Genomic DNA, 19942 nt, shown 5'->3' on the forward strand with positions numbered 1-19942 from the left:
CTGGCTGACTGACTGGCTGACTGGATGACTGACTGGCTGACTGACTGGCTCACTGGCTGACTGTACTGGCTGACTGACTGGCTGACTAACTGGCTCACTAGCTGGCTGTACTGACTGACTGTACTGGCTGACTGTACTGGCTGACTGTTCTGACTGACTGTACTGGCTGACTGACTGGCTGATTAACTGGCTCACTGGCTGGCTGTACTGGCTGACTGTCCTGGCTGTCCTGGCTTTCTGTACTGGCTGACTGTACTGGCTGGCTGTACTGGCTGACTGTACTGGCTGGTTGGCTGGCTGACTGGGTGACTGTCCTGGCTTGCTGTACTGGCTGACTGTACTGGTTGGCTGACTGGCTGGCTGACTGACTAGCTGATTGTACTGGCTGGTTGGCTGACTGGCTGACTGGCTGACTGGTTGGTTGGTTGGTTGGCTGACTGTACTGGCTGACTGACCGGCTGACTGACTGACTGGCTGACTAACTGGCTGACTGGCTGGCTGTACTGGCTGACTGTACTGACTGACTGTACTGACTGACTGTACTGTCTGACTGGCTGACTGGCTGGCTGGATGGCTGACTGTACTGGCTGGGTGGCTGACTAGCTGACTATACTGGCTGACTGGCTGGCTGACTGTACTGGCTGACTGGTTGGTTGGTTGGTTGGCTGACTGTACTGGCTGACTGACCGGCTGACTGACTGACCGGCTGACTAACTGGCTGACTGGCTGGCTGTACTGGCTGACTGTACTGTCTGACTGGCTGACTGGCTGGATGGCTGACTGTACTGGCTGGGTGGCTGACTAGCTGACTATACTGGCTGACTGGCTGGCTGACTGTACTGGCTGACTGGCTGGATGGCTGACTGGCTGGATGGCTGACTGTACTGGCTGACTGGCTGACTGGCTGGATGGCTGACTGGCTGGATGACTGGCTGGCTGGCTGTACTGGCTGGGTGGCTGACTAGATGACTATACTGGCTGACTGGCTGGCTGACTGTACTGGCTGACTGGCTGGATGGCTGACTGGCTGGATGGCTGACTGTACTGGCTGACTGGCTGGATGGCTGACTGGCTGGATGACTGGCTGGATGACTGGCTGGCTGGCTGACTGTACTGGCTGGGTGGCTGACTAGCTGACTATACTGGCTGACTGGCTGGATGGCTGACTGTACTGGCTGACTGGCTGGATGGCTGACTGGCTGGATGGCTGACTGTACTGGCTGACTGGCTGACTGTACTGGGAAAACCTCACCACCTTTTAACACTGAAAAACTAGACCACATAGAAACCTTTAGACGGGACATCGGGGCAATTTATTTATTCAAGTTTGGCCCGGAGGACTGTACTCTGAGGTATACTTGGTTCTTTAAGAAAATAAAACCAGCTGTAGAACTAATGGGGCTGACATTGGCGTCAGCCAACGCTCAGTGTCTTTAGTTGAGTTCACTGAGGTTTTCTCCCTGTGACAGGCTGCTCCTTCTCCACGGGCCAGTGTACCTTTCCTTGTAATACCATTAGTCGTCTTTAGAGCCTTTAAAAGCTAGAGCGAGAAAGAGAGAGAGAGAGAGACACGTTCTCTTTTTTCAATGGCCAAGACTTTTAGAAATCATAAAAAACCAAAGGAGGACCAAGGCACTCTTCATATAATCAATCAAAATGCCTTTATTTGTATGGCCCCAGGGCAGCTGGGTAGCTAGCTATGCTCCCCCCTGACGAAGGCCGTGCAGCTGAAACATGTCAGAGTTTTAAAACTGTGTTTCCATTGAACGTGCCATACAAATAAAGGCATTTAAAATCATTATATGAAGAGTGTCTTTGTCCTCTTTTCTTTCTGATGATCAATTTACCCCTTTTACCGAAGGAGCCCCTTCTGACTACCAAAACCTGTTGTTGTTTACCTTAGTACCGTCTGTCTACCAAAACCTACTGTTGTTTACCTTAGTACCTTCTGTCTACCAAAACCTGCTGTTGTTTACCTTAGTACCTTCTGTCTACCAAAACCTACTGTTGTTTACCTTCTGTCTACCAAAACCTGTTGTTGTTTACCTTAGTACCTTCTGACTACCAAAACCTACTGTTGTTTACCTTAGTACCTTCTGTCTACCACATCTACTGTTGTTTACCTTAGTACCTTCTGTCTACCAGAACCTGTTGTTTACCTTAGTACCTTCTGTCTACCAACTTCTACTGTTGTTTACCTTAGTACCTTCTGCCTACCAACATCTACTGTTGTTTACCTTCTGTCTACCAAAACCTGTTGTTGTTTACCTTCTGTCTACCAAAACCTGTTGTTGTTTACCTTAGTACCTTCTGTCTACCAACTTCTACTGTTGTTTACCTTAGTACCTTCTGTCTACCAAAACCTACTGTTGTTTACCTTCTGTCTACCAAAACCTGTTGTTGTTTACCTTAGTACCTTCTGTCTACCAAAACCTACTGTTGTTTACCTTCTGTCTACCAAAACCTGTTGTTGTTTACCTTAGTACCTTCTGTCTACCAAAACCTACTGTTGTCTACCTTAGTACCTTCTGACTACCAGCACCTACTGTTGTTTACCTTAGTACCTTCTGACTACCAAAACCTACTGTTGTTTACCTTAGTACCTTCTGTCTACCAAAACCTACTGTTGTTTACCTTAGTACCTTCTGTCTACCAAAACCTACTGTTGTTTACCTTAGTACCTTCTGTCTACCAAAACCTACTGTTGTTTACCTTCTGTCTACCAAAACCTGTTGTTGTTTACCTTAGTACCTTCTGACTACCAAAACCTACTGTTGTCTACCTTAGTACCTTCTGTCTACCAAAACCTACTGTTGTTTACCTTAGTACCTTCTGTCTACCAAAACCTACTGTTGTTTACCTTCTGTCTACCAAAACCTACTGTTGTTTACCTTAGCAGATCTTCCCTTCCATCTTTTGTCGACTTTTATAAATCAGTTGAGTTTCTTTTTCAGTTTTGGTTCTTTGTTTAAGAACTTCAGAATCCCATTTTGCTAACGGACATCTAGCGGTAGGTAGTATCAAATGGATATTTTCCAGAAGAATGTGTTTTTCTCTCGTTTTGCTCTGAACTTTGGCCCAGTTCATGTTGTATACCTACGTTTGTAAATGAAACTACTTCTGGTACGGAGCCGTCCATTACGATGATTCAATTATTCTCTATAAATATGAATCTCCTTCATTCCAAGCAAGTTGTGTATAGAGTATACATGCTCGCTATGTTACTACAGCCAGACGTCATCCATAGACAACCTAAATACTGTACATCTGTGGATTATCTCTATTAAATAAAATGATTAGTAGATCGTTGTTGTTGTTTTTTTTAAATCCTCAATTCAACATTAACATGGCTGTAACCTGCTCTCGTTCTCCTCTCTCTGTTGTGTACCTACAGCAGGAATTAACCCTGTAAATGTCTCTCTGTCCTCTCCTCTCTAGGATGAGTTCTACCAGCAGCTACAGGCTATCAGACAGCCATGGCACATTCCCATTGACACAGAGAGTGACTTCCTGGAACCCCTTGAGCAGGACAAGTGTGAGTGACTGTGGCTGGCCTTCGTCCTGCCTTACCTTATACAGATGCTTTCAGGAAAATATTCAGACCCCTTGACTTTTACCACGTTTTGTTTTACGTTACTGTCACGGTTGTCGTAGGGATCGGACCAAAACGCAGCGGGAACGTGTAAACTCATCTTCTTATTTTATTAAACAAGGAAAACAAAAGAAACACGTATACAAAAATAACAAACGACACTAAACAGTCCCGTCAGGTGCACGGACACAAAACAGGAGACCACTACCCACAAATCCCATAGAAAAAACACCCCTCACCCCACCCCCTCCAATTAGAAGCAACGACGAGCAGCTGCTTCCAATTTAAGGTCAACCCAATCAACACCACATAGAAATAGACATACTAGAACTAACATAGAAATAGACTAACAAGAACATAGCCCAACAAACCCCGAAACACTAACAAACACCCCCTGCCACGCCCTGACCAAACTACAATAACAAACAACCTATTTTAATGGTCAGGACGTGACAGTTACAGCCTTATTTTAAAATAGATTAAATAAATAAAAAAATCTCATCAATCTACACATGATACTCCATTATGACAAAGCTACAACATGTTTTTAGATTTTTTTTTGCAAATGTATAATAAAAATTAAAACAGAGGTAACTTATTATTCAGACAAAGCACATTTTCTTTATTGTAAAAACAAAAACTGAAATACCTTATTTACATAAGTAGTCAAACCCTTTGCTATGAGACTCGAAATTGAGCTCAGGTGCATCCTGTTTCCATTGATCATCCTTGAGATGTTTCTACAACTTGATTGGAGTCCACCTGTGGTAAATTCAATTGATTGGACATGATTTGGAAAGGCACACTCCTGTCTATATAAGGTCCCACAGTTGACAGTACATGTCAGAGCAAAAACCAAGCCATGAGGTCAAAGGAATTGTCCGAAGAGCTCAGAGACAGGATTGTGTCGAGGCACAGATCTGGGGAAGGGTACCACAAAAATGTCTGCAGCATTGAAGGTCCCCAAGAACACAGTGGCCTCCATCATTCTTAAATGGAAGAAGTTTGGAACCACCAAGACATTTCCTGGAACTGGCCGTCCAGCCAAACTGAGCAATCGGGGGAGAAGGGTCTTGGTCAGGGAGGTGACCAAGAAACCTATGGTCACTGTCTACCAAAACCTACTATTGTAGCATTCCTCTCTGGAGATGGGAGAACCTTCCAGAAGGACAACCATCTCTGCAGCACTCTACCAATCAGGCCTTTATGGTAGAGTGCTCCCCCGGGTGGCGCAGAGGTCTAAGGCACTGCAAACCCTGGTTCGATTCCAGGCTGTATCACAATCGGCCGTGATTGGGTGTCCCATAAGGTGGCGCACAATTGGCCCAGCGTCATCCAGGTTTGGCAAGTGTATGCCGTCATTGTAAATCAGAATTTGTTCTTAACTGACTTGCCTAGTTACATACAGTTTAAATCAAATGAAAAATAAACAGCGGCCAGACGGAAGACTCTCCTCAGTAAAAGGCACATGAGAGCCCGCCTGGAGTTTGCCAAAAGAGATGATCTGAATAGAAGAATGGGAGAAACTGTCACGCCTGTCGTAGAGAGGGGCGGACCGAAGTGCAGCGTGAGTGCAGTTCCACATTTTATTTACTCTGTGAAACTCATGCAATACATCAAAATAACTGAATAGACAAAAACAACAAACCGTGACGCAGAGGAGAACAAACACTACTCAAAAAGAATCACCCACAAAACCCAGGAAGAAAAACCCCTACTTAAATATGATCTCCAATTAGAAACAACGAGGACCAGCTGCCTCCAATTGGAGATCATCCCAAACAAGCCAGCATAGAAATACAAAAACTAGAACCTGAGAACATAGAAATAGAAAACATAGAAAAGCCCAAAACACCCCCTGTCACGCCCTGACCTACTCTACCATAGAAAATTACATCTTACTATGGTCAGGACGTGACAGAAACTCCCCAAATACAGGTGTGCCAAGCTTGTAGCGTCATGCCCAAGAAGACTCGAGGCTGTAATCGCTGCCAAAGGTGCTTCAACAAAGTACTGAGTAAAGAGTCTGAATACTTATGTAAATGTGATGTTTCAGTTTTTAATTCTTTATACATTTGCAAAAAAATGTAAAAAAATGTTTTCACTTTGTCGTCATGAGGTATTATGTATTACTGATGGGGGGGAGGAGTAATTCATTCTAGAATAAGGCTGTAACCTAACACAATGTGAAAAAAGTCAAGGGGTCTGAATACTTTTTGAATGCACTGTACTTCTCCCTATCTTTCTCTGTGCTTTCTCTCTTTTTGTCTCTGTCTATTTCTCTACCTTCCTCTCTTCATCTTTATCCTATTGGCTGGTTCTTTCTTGTTGTCTTCTCTGTCCCGTACTGACTTACAGGTGAAATCAACTTTCTAGTGTAAAACTTTCTCCAAGCTATTCTCATGAAGTGTGTGGTATTCTAGTGTCCACAGTATAACTGACTACATTATTAATACCATCGGGTGTACCACATCATTTCCTTAGTTCAATTTATTAATGTCAATACTCCAATTCTGAGTGATTTATTATACAAAGTATGACTTTCCATGGGCCTAAAAATGAGATTTATGTAGCCTGTTAAATTCAGTACAAACACATGAGAGTTTAGGCTATACAGCAGGGTAATTTAAGGGTGGATAAGGCTGTTGACATTGTCTAAAATAACATTTCTAGGTGTCATCAGAGAGATTTATTCACGTTAAGAGCTAATCGATGGACGTGAATGACTCCATGGAATCTCATAAATAGTTATAGGAGTTTGGCTTGAGTACCTCTCTCTCTCTCTCTCTCTCTCTCTCTCTCTCTCTCTCTCTCTCTCTCTCTCTCTTCTCTCTCTTGTTCTCTCTCTCTCTCTCTCTCTTGTTCTCTCTCTCTCTCTCTCTTGTTCTCTCTCTCTCTCTCTCTGTTCTAGTGTACGCCTCACAGGTAGTGCACTATGTGGGGAATAGGGTGCCATTTGGGCCGTACAATCCATCTTTAAACATTATTAGATCATACCTCCCTTGATATTCAGCTCTATAAACCAGATTAATATACTAATATGTAATCCTATAATGATATGTAATAATATACTAATGTAATTATATATTCATATCTAATAATATAATGATATGTACTAATGTAATGATATGTAATACTATTCAAATGTAATAATATATTAATATCTAATAATATACTAATGTGTAATAATATACTAATATGTTATAATATAATGATATGTTATAATATACTAATGTGTAATAATATACTAATATGTTATAATATAATGATATGTAATAATATACTAATATGTTATAATATAATGATATGTAATAATATACTAATATGTTATAATATACCAATATGTTATAATATACTAATGTGTAATAATATACTAATGTGTTATAATATAATGATATGTAATAATATACTAATATGTTATAATATAATGAAATGTAATAATATACTAATATGTAATAATATACTAATATGTTATAATATAATGATATGTAATAATATACTAATATGTAATAATATACTAATATGTAATACTATACTAATATGTTATAATATAATGATATGTAATAATATACTAATATGTTATAATATAATGATATGTAATAATATACTAATATGTTATAATATAATGATATGTAATAATATACTAATATGTTATAATATACTAATATGTTATAATATAATGATATGTAATAATATACCAATATGTTATAATATAATGATATGTAATAATATACTAATATGTTATAATATAATGATATGTAATAATATACCAATATGTTATAATATAATGATATGTAATAATATACTAATATGTTATAATATAATGATATGTAATAATATACTAATATGCAATAATATACTAATATGTAATACTATACCAATATGTTATAATATAATGATATGTAATAATATACTAATATGTTATACGAATATATGAATATGAATATATGAATATCAAAAAAATATATTTATATCTAATAATATACTCTATGTAATAATATGCTAAAATGTAATAATATACCAATATGTAAAAATATATGAATATCTAAAAAATATATTTGAATCTAAAAAATATAGTAATATGTAATAATATATTAATATGTGATACTATAATACTATATTAATATGTAATAAATTAAATGTAATAATAACAATATGTAATAATGTATTAACATGATAACATAGTAAAATGTAATGCTATAGTAATATGTAATAATGTAGTGATATTTAATACTATATGAATATGTAAACTATAGTAATATATTATGTAATAAGGTAATAATATATTAATATCTAATAACATGGTAATATGTAATAACATTATTATGTGATAATATAGTAATATATTCATAATATAATAATATTATAATCATATGTAATCATATATTAATATATAATAATATATTCATATGTAATAATATTGTACTGTACCAATGTATGACTATGTAATAATATATTAATATGTAATAATATAGTAATATATTATGTAATAAGGTAATAATATATTAATATCTAATAATATAGTATTGTAATAATACATTATGATGTGATAATATAGTCATATATTAATAATATAATAATATAATATTAATATGTAATCATATATCAATATGTAGTCGTATATTAATATCTAATATTGTAATATGCAATGTATTAATATGTAATACTGTAGTAATATACCAATATATTAATATCGAATATTGTAATATACCAATGTATTAATATGTAATACTATAGTAATATACCAATATATTAATATGTAATACTATAGTAATATACCAATATATTAATATGTCATACTATAGTAATATACCAATATATTAATATCTAATATTGTAATATGCAATGTATTAATATGTCATACTATAGTAATTTACCAATATATTAATATGTAATACTATAGTAATATACCAATATATTAATATGTCATACTATAGTAATATACCAATATATTAATATCTAATATTGTAATATGCAATGTATTAATATGTCATACTATAGTAATTTACCAATATATTAATATGTAATAATTTAGTACTATGTCAAATATAATACTGTGTATTACTATAGACTGATACTGCCAAGATTACTCCTCAGGTTCTTCCAACCCGTCCACTGAGGTCCCATCCCTCTATCAAACCGTCAAACTCAAGCTCTCTTAACTTTTCTGTTGAGAGTTGCGTATCGCCCCATCCTCAGAGATGGTGTTCGGATCATGATATTGGAGAAACGTGTCACGCATGTGCTTGAGGGTGGCCTTGTGGTTATTAAGACCCATGTAGGATTTCCCTGTTGGCGTGGGTATGAACCCTGGCACCTAACGGCCCTACGCTCTCCATCCCTCTATCGCCCCTTCATTAAATAGAGTAACGATCAAATCCAAAAGGAGATATCCTCTTTCCTTTAAGGAGAAAGAACACACATATTTCTAGCTAACTTCTTCAATGTGGGTCTGTTGTGTTCTATTGCTATAGAAGCGTTAGTAAAGTTCATCACCATACCAAACTATTATCTACTTGGAGTCATTTCATCTTCATTTATGTATCAAGCCAGACGGAACTAAATCTGTCAATAGTACCCTGCAAAACACCAGTCTCAACGTCAACAGTGAAGAGGCGACTCCGGGATGCTGGCCTTCTAGGCAGAGTTCCTCTATCCAGTGTCTGTGTTATTTTGCCCGTCTTAATCTTTTCTTTCTTTTTGGCCAGTCTGATATATGGATTTTTCTTTGCAACTCTGCCTAGAAGGCCAGCATCCCAGAGTCGCCTCTTCACTGTTGACGTTGCGACTGGTGTTCTTCAAAGGTAAGGCATGAATTAAATCGTTATTTCTGACTTTTGTGTCACAACCGGCGGGTTGAAATCTGATTTTCTTGTTTTGGTATGCTGGGCGCTGTTCTCAGATTATCGCATGGTTTGCTTTCGCCGTAAAGCCTTTCTGAAATCTGTCACGGTGGCTAGATTAACAAGAAGTTCAGCTTTAATTTGGCGTACTGCACATGTGAATGTATGAAAGTTAAATATTTGTAATAATTTTGGGGGGAATTTGGCGCTCTGCCATTTCACCGGATGTTGTCAAATCGATCCCGTTAACGGGATTTGAGCCATAAGAAGTTTTAACTAGGCATGTCATTTAAGAACAAATTCTTACATACAATGACGGCCTACACCGGCCAAACCCAGACGATGCTGGGTCAATTGTGATGCCGCCCTATGAGACTCACAATCACAGCCGGTTGTGATAAAGCCTGGAATCTAACCAGGGTGTCTGTAGTGACGCCTCTAACGCTGAGATGCAGTGCCTTAGACGGCTGCGCCACTCGGGAGCCCAAACTACTTAATTTATGAAACTCTACTGCATGAATTAAGAGTTTAGTGTACTGTGTGTATACGCTTGCCAATAGTTATCTTGTTGGAGGTTATGTTAGGTCTTAGTTAGAATACCCTTGAATTCACTACATAATGTTGTCACAGTGGAGACGGGATGAGTCTAATTGACCATCTCTCACCTTTTCCATGGGTTTCGTAATGGATAAATGTATACATTATAAGTTACGTTGTAGACTAATGTGTTATTGTCTGTTCTGATCCATTCACAGGTGGGGTACGGGATGCCAATAAAAGATCAGTGTTCTCAGGTAAAAAAAATGTAAATGCATGTTTCAAGTGTACCTGTCTATCCCAATCAACCATCTTCACAATAATAACGGTACCCAATCAAACTTCTTCAGAACAATAAAGGTACCCAATCAACCTTCTTCAGAACAATAAGGGTACCCAATCAACCTTCTTCAGAACAATAAGGGTATCCAATCAACCTTCTTCAGAACAATAAAGGTACCCAATCAACCTTCTTCAGAACAATAAGGGTATCCAATCAACCTTCTTCAGAACAATAAGGGTACCCAATCAACCTTCTTCAGAACAATAAGGGTATCCAATCAACCTTCTTCAGAACAATAAAGGTACCCAATCAACCTTCTTCAGAACAATAAGGGTACCCAATCAACCTTCTTCAGAACAATAAGGGTATCCAATCAACCTTCTTCAGAACAATAAGGGTACCCAATCAACCTTCTTCAGAACAATAAGGGTACCCAATCAACCTTCTTCAGAACAATAAGGGTACCCAATCAACCTTCTTCAGAACAATAAGGGTACCCAATCAACCTTCTTCAGAACAATAAGGGTATCCAATCAACCTTCTTCAGAACAATAAAGGTACCCAATCAACCTTCTTCAGAACAATAAGGGTACCCAATCAACCTTCTTCAGAACAATAAGGGTATCCAATCAACCTTCTTCAGAACAATAAGGGTACCCAATCAACCTTCTTCAGAACAATAAGGGTACCCAATCAACCTTCTTCAGAACAATAAGGGTACCCAATCAACCTTCTTCAGAACAATAAGGGTACCCAATCAACCAGTCATAATCAACCAGCATCTCACTCATCTCCCTGTCATAAAACACCTTTTGAAAATTGTAACATATTTACACTATATTCTTTAAGCAGAACATATTTCCACACAGAATCATACCAACGTGGTCTACCGGACCACCAAAGGCCTTATACATTACCAGGTAGTAGTCCTGGATTATGATATATTGTGTGGATTATATGGTATGGATTATATTGTATGGATTATATTATGAAAACATGATTATGTGGATCAAAAAGCCATCCAATAATAATCCATACAATATAACACTCTGCATTTTTAAAACAATAACATATTTCTACTTAACTCTTTAAAGTGTAACAGAATTTACACTCAAAAGCATAACAACCTACGAAGTCTTGCAACCAGATAACAGCAGTTCTCGATTAAATATATTATTATATGGGTCAACAAGCCATCCAATAGCACCATAATATCAGCCAGTATTTTTACCTTTATTTAACTAGGCAAGTCAGTTAAGAACAAATTCTTATTTTCAGTGACGGCCTAGGGGGTTAACTGTGTTGTTCAGGGGCAGAACAACATATTTTTACCTTGTCAGCTTGGGGATTTGATCGCCCAACCTTTTGGTTACTAGTCCAACGGTTTAACCACTAGGCTACGCTGCCGCCCCTACAGTATGCTTCTCATTAGTAGTGTATATACCAATCACTTTGGGTTGAGACTCCTTTACCCCATTAGACATTCAAGAGACGTCTTTATTTGACATGTCTGTCCGCCAATGACCTCACTCAGATTCCCCGGCAACCACCGCAGTGTACATTACCCCCGGAAACCACCAATGGGTGACTCAGAAGCCTCCACCTTCCTTTATTGACCCACCAATTAGCCGCTAGATGGGAGACGTAGTGGCTTGGTAATGCCGTTGGGGGACGTCAGCCATTTTGGAGAGGGGGAGAAAGAGGGGTGCGGGGCGGGGAGGAGAGTGGAAGAGGGAGGAGGGAAGAAATGGGGAAAAGGGAGCCAGAGCGTGAGGGGGAGAAAGAGGGGTGCGGGGCGGGGAGGAGAGTGGAAGAGGGAGGAGGGAAGAAATGGGGAAAAGGGAGCCAGAGCGTGAGGGGGAGAAAGAGGGGTGCGGGGCGGGGAGGAGAGTGGAAGAGGGAGGAGGGAAGAAATGGGGAAAAGGGAGCCAGAGCGTGAGGGGGAGAAAGAGGGGTGCGGGGCGGGGAGGAGAGTGGAAGAGGGAGGAGGGAAGAAATGGGGAAAAGGGAGCCAGAGCGTGAGGGGGAGAAAGAGGGAGAGAGAGAGAGAATGTCAAAGAAAGAGGGAAGGAAGGGGAAAGACTGGGGGAAACTGAGATGCAGGCACCTTTCACACATCGCGTCAAGACTTTACAGAGTTTACAGAGTTTACAGAGGTTTAACACTCTGCAGACAGCGTCAAGACTTTACAGGCTTTACAGAGGTTTAACACTGTGTAGACAGCGTCAAGGCTTTACAGGCTCTTCAGAGGTTTAACACTCTGCAGACAGCGTCAAGACTTTACAGGCTTTACAGAGTTTACAGAGGTTTAACACTCTGCAGACAGCGTCAAGACTTTACAGGCTTTACAGAGGTTTAACACTGTGTAGACAGCGTCAAGGCTTTACAGGCTCTTCAGAGGTTTAACACTCTGCAGACAGCGTCAAGACTTTACAGGCTTTACAGAGTTTACAGAGGTTTAACACTCTGCAGACAGCGTCAAGACTTTACAGGCTTTACAGAGTTTACAGAGGTTTAACACTCTGCAGACAGCGTCAAGACTTTACAGGCTTTACAGAGTTTACAGAGGTTTAACACTCTGCAGACAGCGTCAAGACTTTACAGGCTTTACAGAGTTTACAGAGGTTTAACACTCTGCAGACAGCGTCAAGACTTTACAGGCTTTACAGAGTTTACAGAGGTTTAACACTCTGCAGACAGCGTCAAGACTTTACAGGCTTTACAGAGTTTACAGAGGTTTAACACTCTGCAGACAGCGTCAAGACTTTACAGGCTTTACAGAGTTTACAGAGGTTTAACACTCTGCAGACAGCGTCAAGACTTTACAGGCTTTACAGAGTTTACAGAGGTTTAACACTCTGCAGACAGCGTCAAGACTTTACAGGCTTTACAGAGTTTACAGGGTTTAACACTCTGCAGACAGCGTCAAGACTTTACAGGCTTTACAGAGTTTACAGAGGTTTAACACTCTGCAGACAGCGTCAAGACTTTACAGGCTTTACAGAGTTTACAGAGGTTTAACACTCTGCAGACAGCGTCAAGACTTTACAGGCTTTACAGAGTTTACAGAGGTTTAACACTCTGCAGACAGCGTCAAGACTTTACAGGCTTTACAGAGTTTACAGAGGTTTAACACTCTGCAGACAGCGTCAAGACTTTACAGGCTTTACAGAGTTTACAGAGGTTTAACACTCTGCAGACAGCGTCAAGACTTTACAGGCTTTACAGAGTTTACAGAGGTTTAACACTCTGCAGACGGCGTCAAGACTTTACAGGCTTTACAGAGTTTACAGAGGTTTAACACTCTGCAGACAGCGTCAAGACTTTACAGGCTTTACAGAGTTTACAGAGGTTTAACACTGCAGACAGCGTCAAGACTTTACAGGCTTTACAGAGTTTACAGAGGTTTAACACTCTGCAGACAGCGTCAAGGCTTTACAGGCTTTACAGAGTTTACAGGGTTTAACACTCTGCAGACAGCGTCAAGACTTTACAGGCTTTACAGAGTTTACAGAGGTTTAACACTCTGCAGACAGCGTCAAGGCTTTACAGGCTTTACAGAGGTTTAACACTGTGTAGACAGCGTCAAGGCTTTACAGGCTTTTCAGAGTTTACAGGGTTTAACACTCTGCAGACAGCGTCAAGGCTTTACAGGCTTTACAGAGGTTTAACACTGTGAATCCTATTGAACATCTGTGGAAAGACTTGAAGATTGCTGTTCACCACCGCTCCCCATCTAATTTAACAGATCTTGAGAAAATATGCAAGGAAGAATGGGGTTTAACGCTGCAGACAGCGTCAAGGATTTACAGGGTTGAACACTCTGCAGACAGCGTCAAGGATTTACAGGGTTGAACACTCTGCAGACAGCGTCAAGGCTTTACAGGGTTTAACACTCTGCAGACAGCGTCAAGGCTTTACAGGGTTTAACACTCTGCAGACAGCGTCAAGGCTTTACAGGGTTTAACACTCTGCAGACAGCATCAAGGCTTTACAGGGTTTAACACTCTGAAGCCCATTGAAAATATGTGGAAAGACTTGAAGATTGCTGTTCACGGCTGCTTCCCATCTAACTTAACAGACCTGAGAAAATCTGCAAGGAAGAATGAGAGAAAATCCGCAAATTCAGATGGGCATAGCTGTAGACGTACTCAAGATGATACAAAGCTCTAATCACAGCCAAAGGGACTTCTACAAAGTATTGACTCAGTGGTGTGAATACATAAGTAAATTAGATATTTATGTATTTAATGATCAATACATTTGCATAATAAAATCTAAAAACAGGTTTTCACTTTGTCATTATGTGTGTAGATGGGTGAGACAAAATATTTATTTAATCCATTTTAAATTCAGGCTGTAACACAACAAAATGTGGAATAATTCAAAGGGTGTGAATACTTTTCTGAAGGCACTGTATAGTGTACTACTTTTGACCAGCGCCCAATAGGGAATAGGGTGCCAATTGGGACGCGGCCAGAGAGTGTCTGATTGGTTAGAGGAGGTTGTCTGCAGTTCTGCCTTATTATGGCGCTAGCTTGTCAACACGTTCTACAGTTCCCAGAGAGAGAGAGAGAGAGAGAGAGAGGCAGAGAGAGAGAGAGAGACAGAGAGAGAGAGAGAGAGAGAGAGAGAGAGGAGAGAGAGAGAGGAGAGAGAGAGAGAGAGAGAGAGAGAGAGAGAGAGAGAGAGAGAGAGCAGAGAGAGAGAGAGAGAGAGACAGAGAGACAGAGAGAGAAAGAGACAGAGAGAGAGAGAGAGAGAGAGGAGAGAGAGGAGAGAGAGAGAGAGAGAGAGAGAGAGAGATGCCATGAACTAACACTGCAATGGTAACCATGACAAACCACCAACAATCCAATGCTGTAACCATGACACTCAACCCAAACCCCAAACCTGGGTGCTGATGTCACGGTTCTCACTCATCTCCCAGAATTTATAGCTTCAAATACCGCCCTCTGGTTGCCCCTCTCTCTCGGTCCAAACTCAACCAATTAACCAGGCTTCATTCTCATTTTTTCTCCTCATATTTATGTTTGACATGTTCAAATATTAAAGGCTGTTTTATTGTAATAGCTCAGGTTTTTATTCCTTGTTAGCGGTTGTTGAATTGCTTGCGTCTGAATCTTGGTTTCTAAGGAGACTGATTTAGTGTTTTCATCTTTGTGTGTTTTGTTTTACAGGCCTGTAAGGATGAAAACCAGAGAAAGAGACATTGATCCAATCAAATAATTATGCAAAACCACTGGGGCATTTTCAATATTGTGTACAGAGACCATTATTTTATATATATATATATATATATATATAAAAAATAAAAAAAAGATTGTATACTTTTTCCACAGAAGTTGATATTTCTTAGACTATGTAGCCCTTAGAAAGATGTTTGAACTATTGTGGGAAAATATGATGACTTTAGAGTATGAAGTAAAACTAAATATTAACTTTTAACTATTTGGGTAAGGTTTTTTAGCTTGCTTACCTCGTTTAGCGATCTGAAAGAAAGAAAAAAAGCATTTTGTGGTTGCCAACCTTTTTCTTGAAGCTAGATTCATATTTTGTGACGGTAGCATATGTACTGTATATGATGCAATCTCTGTTATTAAAGTTAAGTGTGTTTTCAAGGGGAAAAGCTTTCAAAGGAATATAATGACGGAGCCAAAAAAAATCCACTTTTAATTGGAAGATTATTTTCCACATGGTTTTAGAGTACTGTAGCTTTCAAGGGACGCTGTTACATTTACAATCATGTTGTCTGTGAGGAGGTTATTTGTCATGCTTGCACACCTGTCTGTCAATCAGTTGCAGGTTGTTTTCTAAATCACCACCAATAAATTGACCACTTATTTAATCCTGGTATACGCTGATATGTTCATCCACACGGTTCCTTTCCCAGCTATATGGTCATTTTCTACACTATGTTACATTTCTAGCTATACTGAACGAAAATATAAAGAGGTGGTCCAATGTTTTCATGAGCTGAAGAAAAAAAAGATCACAGAAATGTTCCATACGCACAAAAATAATATTTCTCTCAAATTTTGCGCACAACTTTGTTTACATCCCTGTTATGGAACATTTCTCATTTGCCAAGATAATCCATCCACTTGACAGGTGTGGCATATCAAGAAGCTGATTAAAAGGCAAGATCCTTACACAGCTGCACCTTGTGCTGGGGACAATAAAAGGCCACTGTAAAATTAGCAGTTTTTTCACACAACACAATACCACGAATGTCTAAAGTTTTGAGGGAGCGTGCAATTGGCATGCTGAATGCAAGAATGTCCACCAGAGTTGATGCCAGATAATTGAATGTTAATTTCTCTACCATAAGCCTCCTCCAACGTCGTTTTAGAGAATTTGGCAGTATGTCCAACCGGTCTCACAACCGCAGACCAGGTGTAACCACGCCAGCCCAGGACCTCCACATCTGGCTTCTTCACCTGCAGGATTGTCTGAGACCAATCACCTGGACAGCTGATGAAACAGGAAGATTTCTTTCTGGAATAAAGCCCTTTTGTGGGGAAAAACTCATTCTGATTGGCTGGGCTTGTTTCCCCAGTGGGTGGGCTTGGATTCCAAGTGGGTGGGCCTATGCCCTCACATGCCCACCATTGGTTGCGCCCCTGGCCAGTCATGTAAAAGTCATAGATTAGGGCCTAATGATTTTTTTTACAAATTTCCTTATATGAAACGTAACTCAGTAAAATCTTTGAAATTGTTGCTTGCTGCGTTTATATTTTTGTTTCAGTATATATGACTTTTGTAACACTGTTGACTGACATGAAAATACTTACATGCCTGATGTAAAAACTTTAAATGTATATCAAAAGACTGTATATTTTTTATGCACTGACTGAACCATTGAATAAAACCTTGAAGTGATTGATTCTATGTTTTTACATAATTAAACACTATCGTAACACTTTAATTATTTATTCAGACAGACCTGGGTTTTAAAAAACTAGTGTAAATCATTAAAAAAATATTTTAACTTGATTGAACTTCTCTGTTGCATTGGAATCAATAGAACAGTGCAAACTTCACCAGACTGGCACTTCAGGCAGGCTAAAGCAAATACTGAAATTATTCGAAAGATTTCAAATAGTACTCGAACCCAGGTCTGCCACCAGATGGTCTCTGTGTGTGTGTGTGTGTGTGTGTGTGTGTGTGTGTTAGACATGTCTCAGCACCAGCTGCGGTTATGAGCAGAACCGTGCTCACTGACCAGTTGCATTTCTAACAATTCCGTGTTTGTCTGGGCGTTGGGGAAGTTAAACTGTGGCTGTCTGAGAGTGGAGACGTCAGATTCAGGTTTGCATGAGGCGCAAAGGCTCACACACCCACACCCAGACACACCCACACCCAGACACACCCACACACACACCCAGACCCATACACACACCCACACACACACACACACACAGACACACCCACACACACACCCACCCACACACCCAGACCCAGACACACCCAGACACACACCCAGACCCAGACACACACCCAGACACACACCCAGACCCAGACACACACCCACACACACACCCAGACACACCCATACACACACCCATACACACACCCAGACCCAGACACACCCAGACACACACCCATACACACACCCAGACCCAGACACACCCAGACACACACCCATACACACCCCCAGACCCACACACACACCCAGACACACCCAGGCACACGTGTGTGTGTATGGGTGTGTATGGGTGTATGCAGACAGTTTGCTGGTTTGAGTGTGAGAAGGCAAACCCTGCTCCAGCCTATCTGATCACCTTGTTCAAACGTGGCTCGACGTGTCTCAACAAACTGCTCCATGCTGCTCCATGCTGCTCCATGTTGCTCCATGCTGCTCCATGTTGCTCCATGCTGCTCCTTGTTGCTCTATGCTGCTCCATGTTGCTCCATGTTGCTCCATGCTGCTCCTTGTTGCTCCATGCTGCTCCATGCTGCTCCATGTTGCTCCATGCTGCTCCATGCTGCTCCATGTTGCTCCATGCTGCTCCTTGTTGTTCCATGCTGCTCCATGCTGCTCCATGTTGCTCCATGTTGCTCCATGCTGCTCCATGCTGCTCCATGTTGCTCCATGCTGCTCCTTGTTGTTCCATGCTGCTCCATGCTGCTCCATGCTGCTCCATGTTGCTCCATGCTGCTCCGTTGCTCCATGCTGCTCCATGCTGCTCCATACCAAACCCTCACAACACTTGTTTGAACTCCCTGTCTCCCTCCCCACTCCTTCCCTTCCCTTCCTACCCTCCCCCTCCCTCCCTCCCTCAGTCTCCCTCCCCAACCTTTCCTCCCTCCCTCCTCCCTACCTTAGTCTCTCTTTCCCTCCCTCAGTCTCCCTCTCCCTCCCTCCCTCCTTCCCTCCCCTAATCTCTCCTTCTCTCCCTCCCTCTCCCTCCCTCCCTCCCTCCCTCCCTCCCTCCCTCCCTCCCTCCCTCCCTCCCTCCCTCCTCTCCCTCCCTCCTTCCCTCCCCTCCCCTAATCTCTCCTTCTCTCCCTCCCCCCTCCTTCCCTCCTCATCGTCCCCCTCCCGGCCTCTGTCCCTCCCTCTGTCCACCCGTCCCTCCCTCCATCCATCCATCCATCCCTCCGTCCCTCCATCCATCCCCCCGTCCATCCCTCCATCCTTCCCTCCGTCCCTCCCTCCGTCCCTCCCTCCCTCCGTCCATCCCTCCCTCTGTCCCTCCCTCCGTCCCTCCGTCCCTCCCTCCATCCATCCCTCCGTCCCTCCCTCCGTCCCTCCCTCTGTCCCCCCGTCCATCCCTCCGTCCATCCCTCCATCCGTCCCTCCGTCCCTCCGTCCGTCCATCCCTCCCTCCATCCCTCCCGTCCCTCCCTCTGTCCCCCGTCCATCCCTCCGTCCCTCCCTCTGTCCCTCCCCCCGTCCCTCCCCCCGTCCCTCCCTCTCAGGATGTGGTCTAATGAAAGCATCTCAGCCACTGGCTGTGACCCTATTCCCTATATAGTACACTTTGACCAGGACCCTCTAGGGTGATATTCGGGACACATGTTGAGGGTTGGTTCTGTACAGGGATATGTCAACACCACCATCAGCAGCCTCCCCCTGTGTTAAAACACACACACACACACACGCACACACACACACACACACACACTCGCACGCACGCACACACACACACACGCACGCACGCACGCACACACATACTCGCACACACGCACGCACGCACGCACGCACGCGCACACACACACACACACACACACACACATTTCATAAAGCATGGTATGCAGACTAAAACATCCTGGGTATTTCCTCAGAATGTTTATTCACCTTTAGTGGGAAATGTTTATTCAGCGGAAAGGGTGGTAGATGTGGCTTTTCAAAAGGATCCACGAAGGATGTGTAAGAGTCTGTTGATTTGGCTGAATCAAGATATAAGGGTGTGTTGATTTGGCTGAATCAAGATATAAGAGTCTGTTGATTTGGCAGAATCAAGATATAAGGGTGTGTTGATTTGGCAGAATCAAGATATAAGGGTGTGTTGATTTGGCAGAATCAAGATATAAGGGTGTGTTGATTTGATGTAATTAAACACCATTTTACATAAATGTGGCCTCAGGTGTGAAATGAAATCAACATCTTTTATATTCCTTTTATTAAAAACCGATAATTACATCCTAAACGGCGCCATAGTCCCTATATAGTGCACTACT

General features: G+C 41.3%; 1 protein-coding gene and 1 long non-coding RNA gene across 3 annotated transcripts in view; both read left to right on the forward strand.

Moving 5' to 3' along the window:
* LOC115183923 (uncharacterized protein C8orf34 homolog) overlaps positions 1-16103 on the forward strand; it is a 39063-nt gene extending 22960 nt beyond the window's left edge. The window contains exons 5-7 of one of the 2 annotated variants that reach the window (XM_029744901.1): positions 3439-3535; positions 10191-10229; positions 15436-16103. In XM_029744901.1, coding sequence (XP_029600761.1) covers positions 3439-3535; positions 10191-10229; positions 15436-15443 — 144 coding nt within the window. In that variant the 3' untranslated portion in view covers positions 15444-16103. Of the gene's footprint in view, positions 1-3438; positions 3536-10190; positions 11211-15435 lie in introns of those variants that run through there. The other variant, XM_029744900.1, reaches the window with a different exon arrangement.
* Positions 12397-13679, forward strand: LOC115183924 (uncharacterized). Its single transcript, XR_003874125.1, has 4 exons — positions 12397-12411; positions 12506-12608; positions 12703-13606; positions 13661-13679. It is a non-coding gene; the product is annotated as an uncharacterized LOC115183924 (long non-coding RNA).
* Positions 16104-19942: the final 3839 nt, after the last annotated feature.

Source organism: Salmo trutta, unplaced genomic scaffold, assembly GCF_901001165.1.
Source record: "Salmo trutta unplaced genomic scaffold, fSalTru1.1, whole genome shotgun sequence".
In the NCBI taxonomy this organism is placed as follows: domain Eukaryota; kingdom Metazoa; phylum Chordata; class Actinopteri; order Salmoniformes; family Salmonidae; genus Salmo; species Salmo trutta.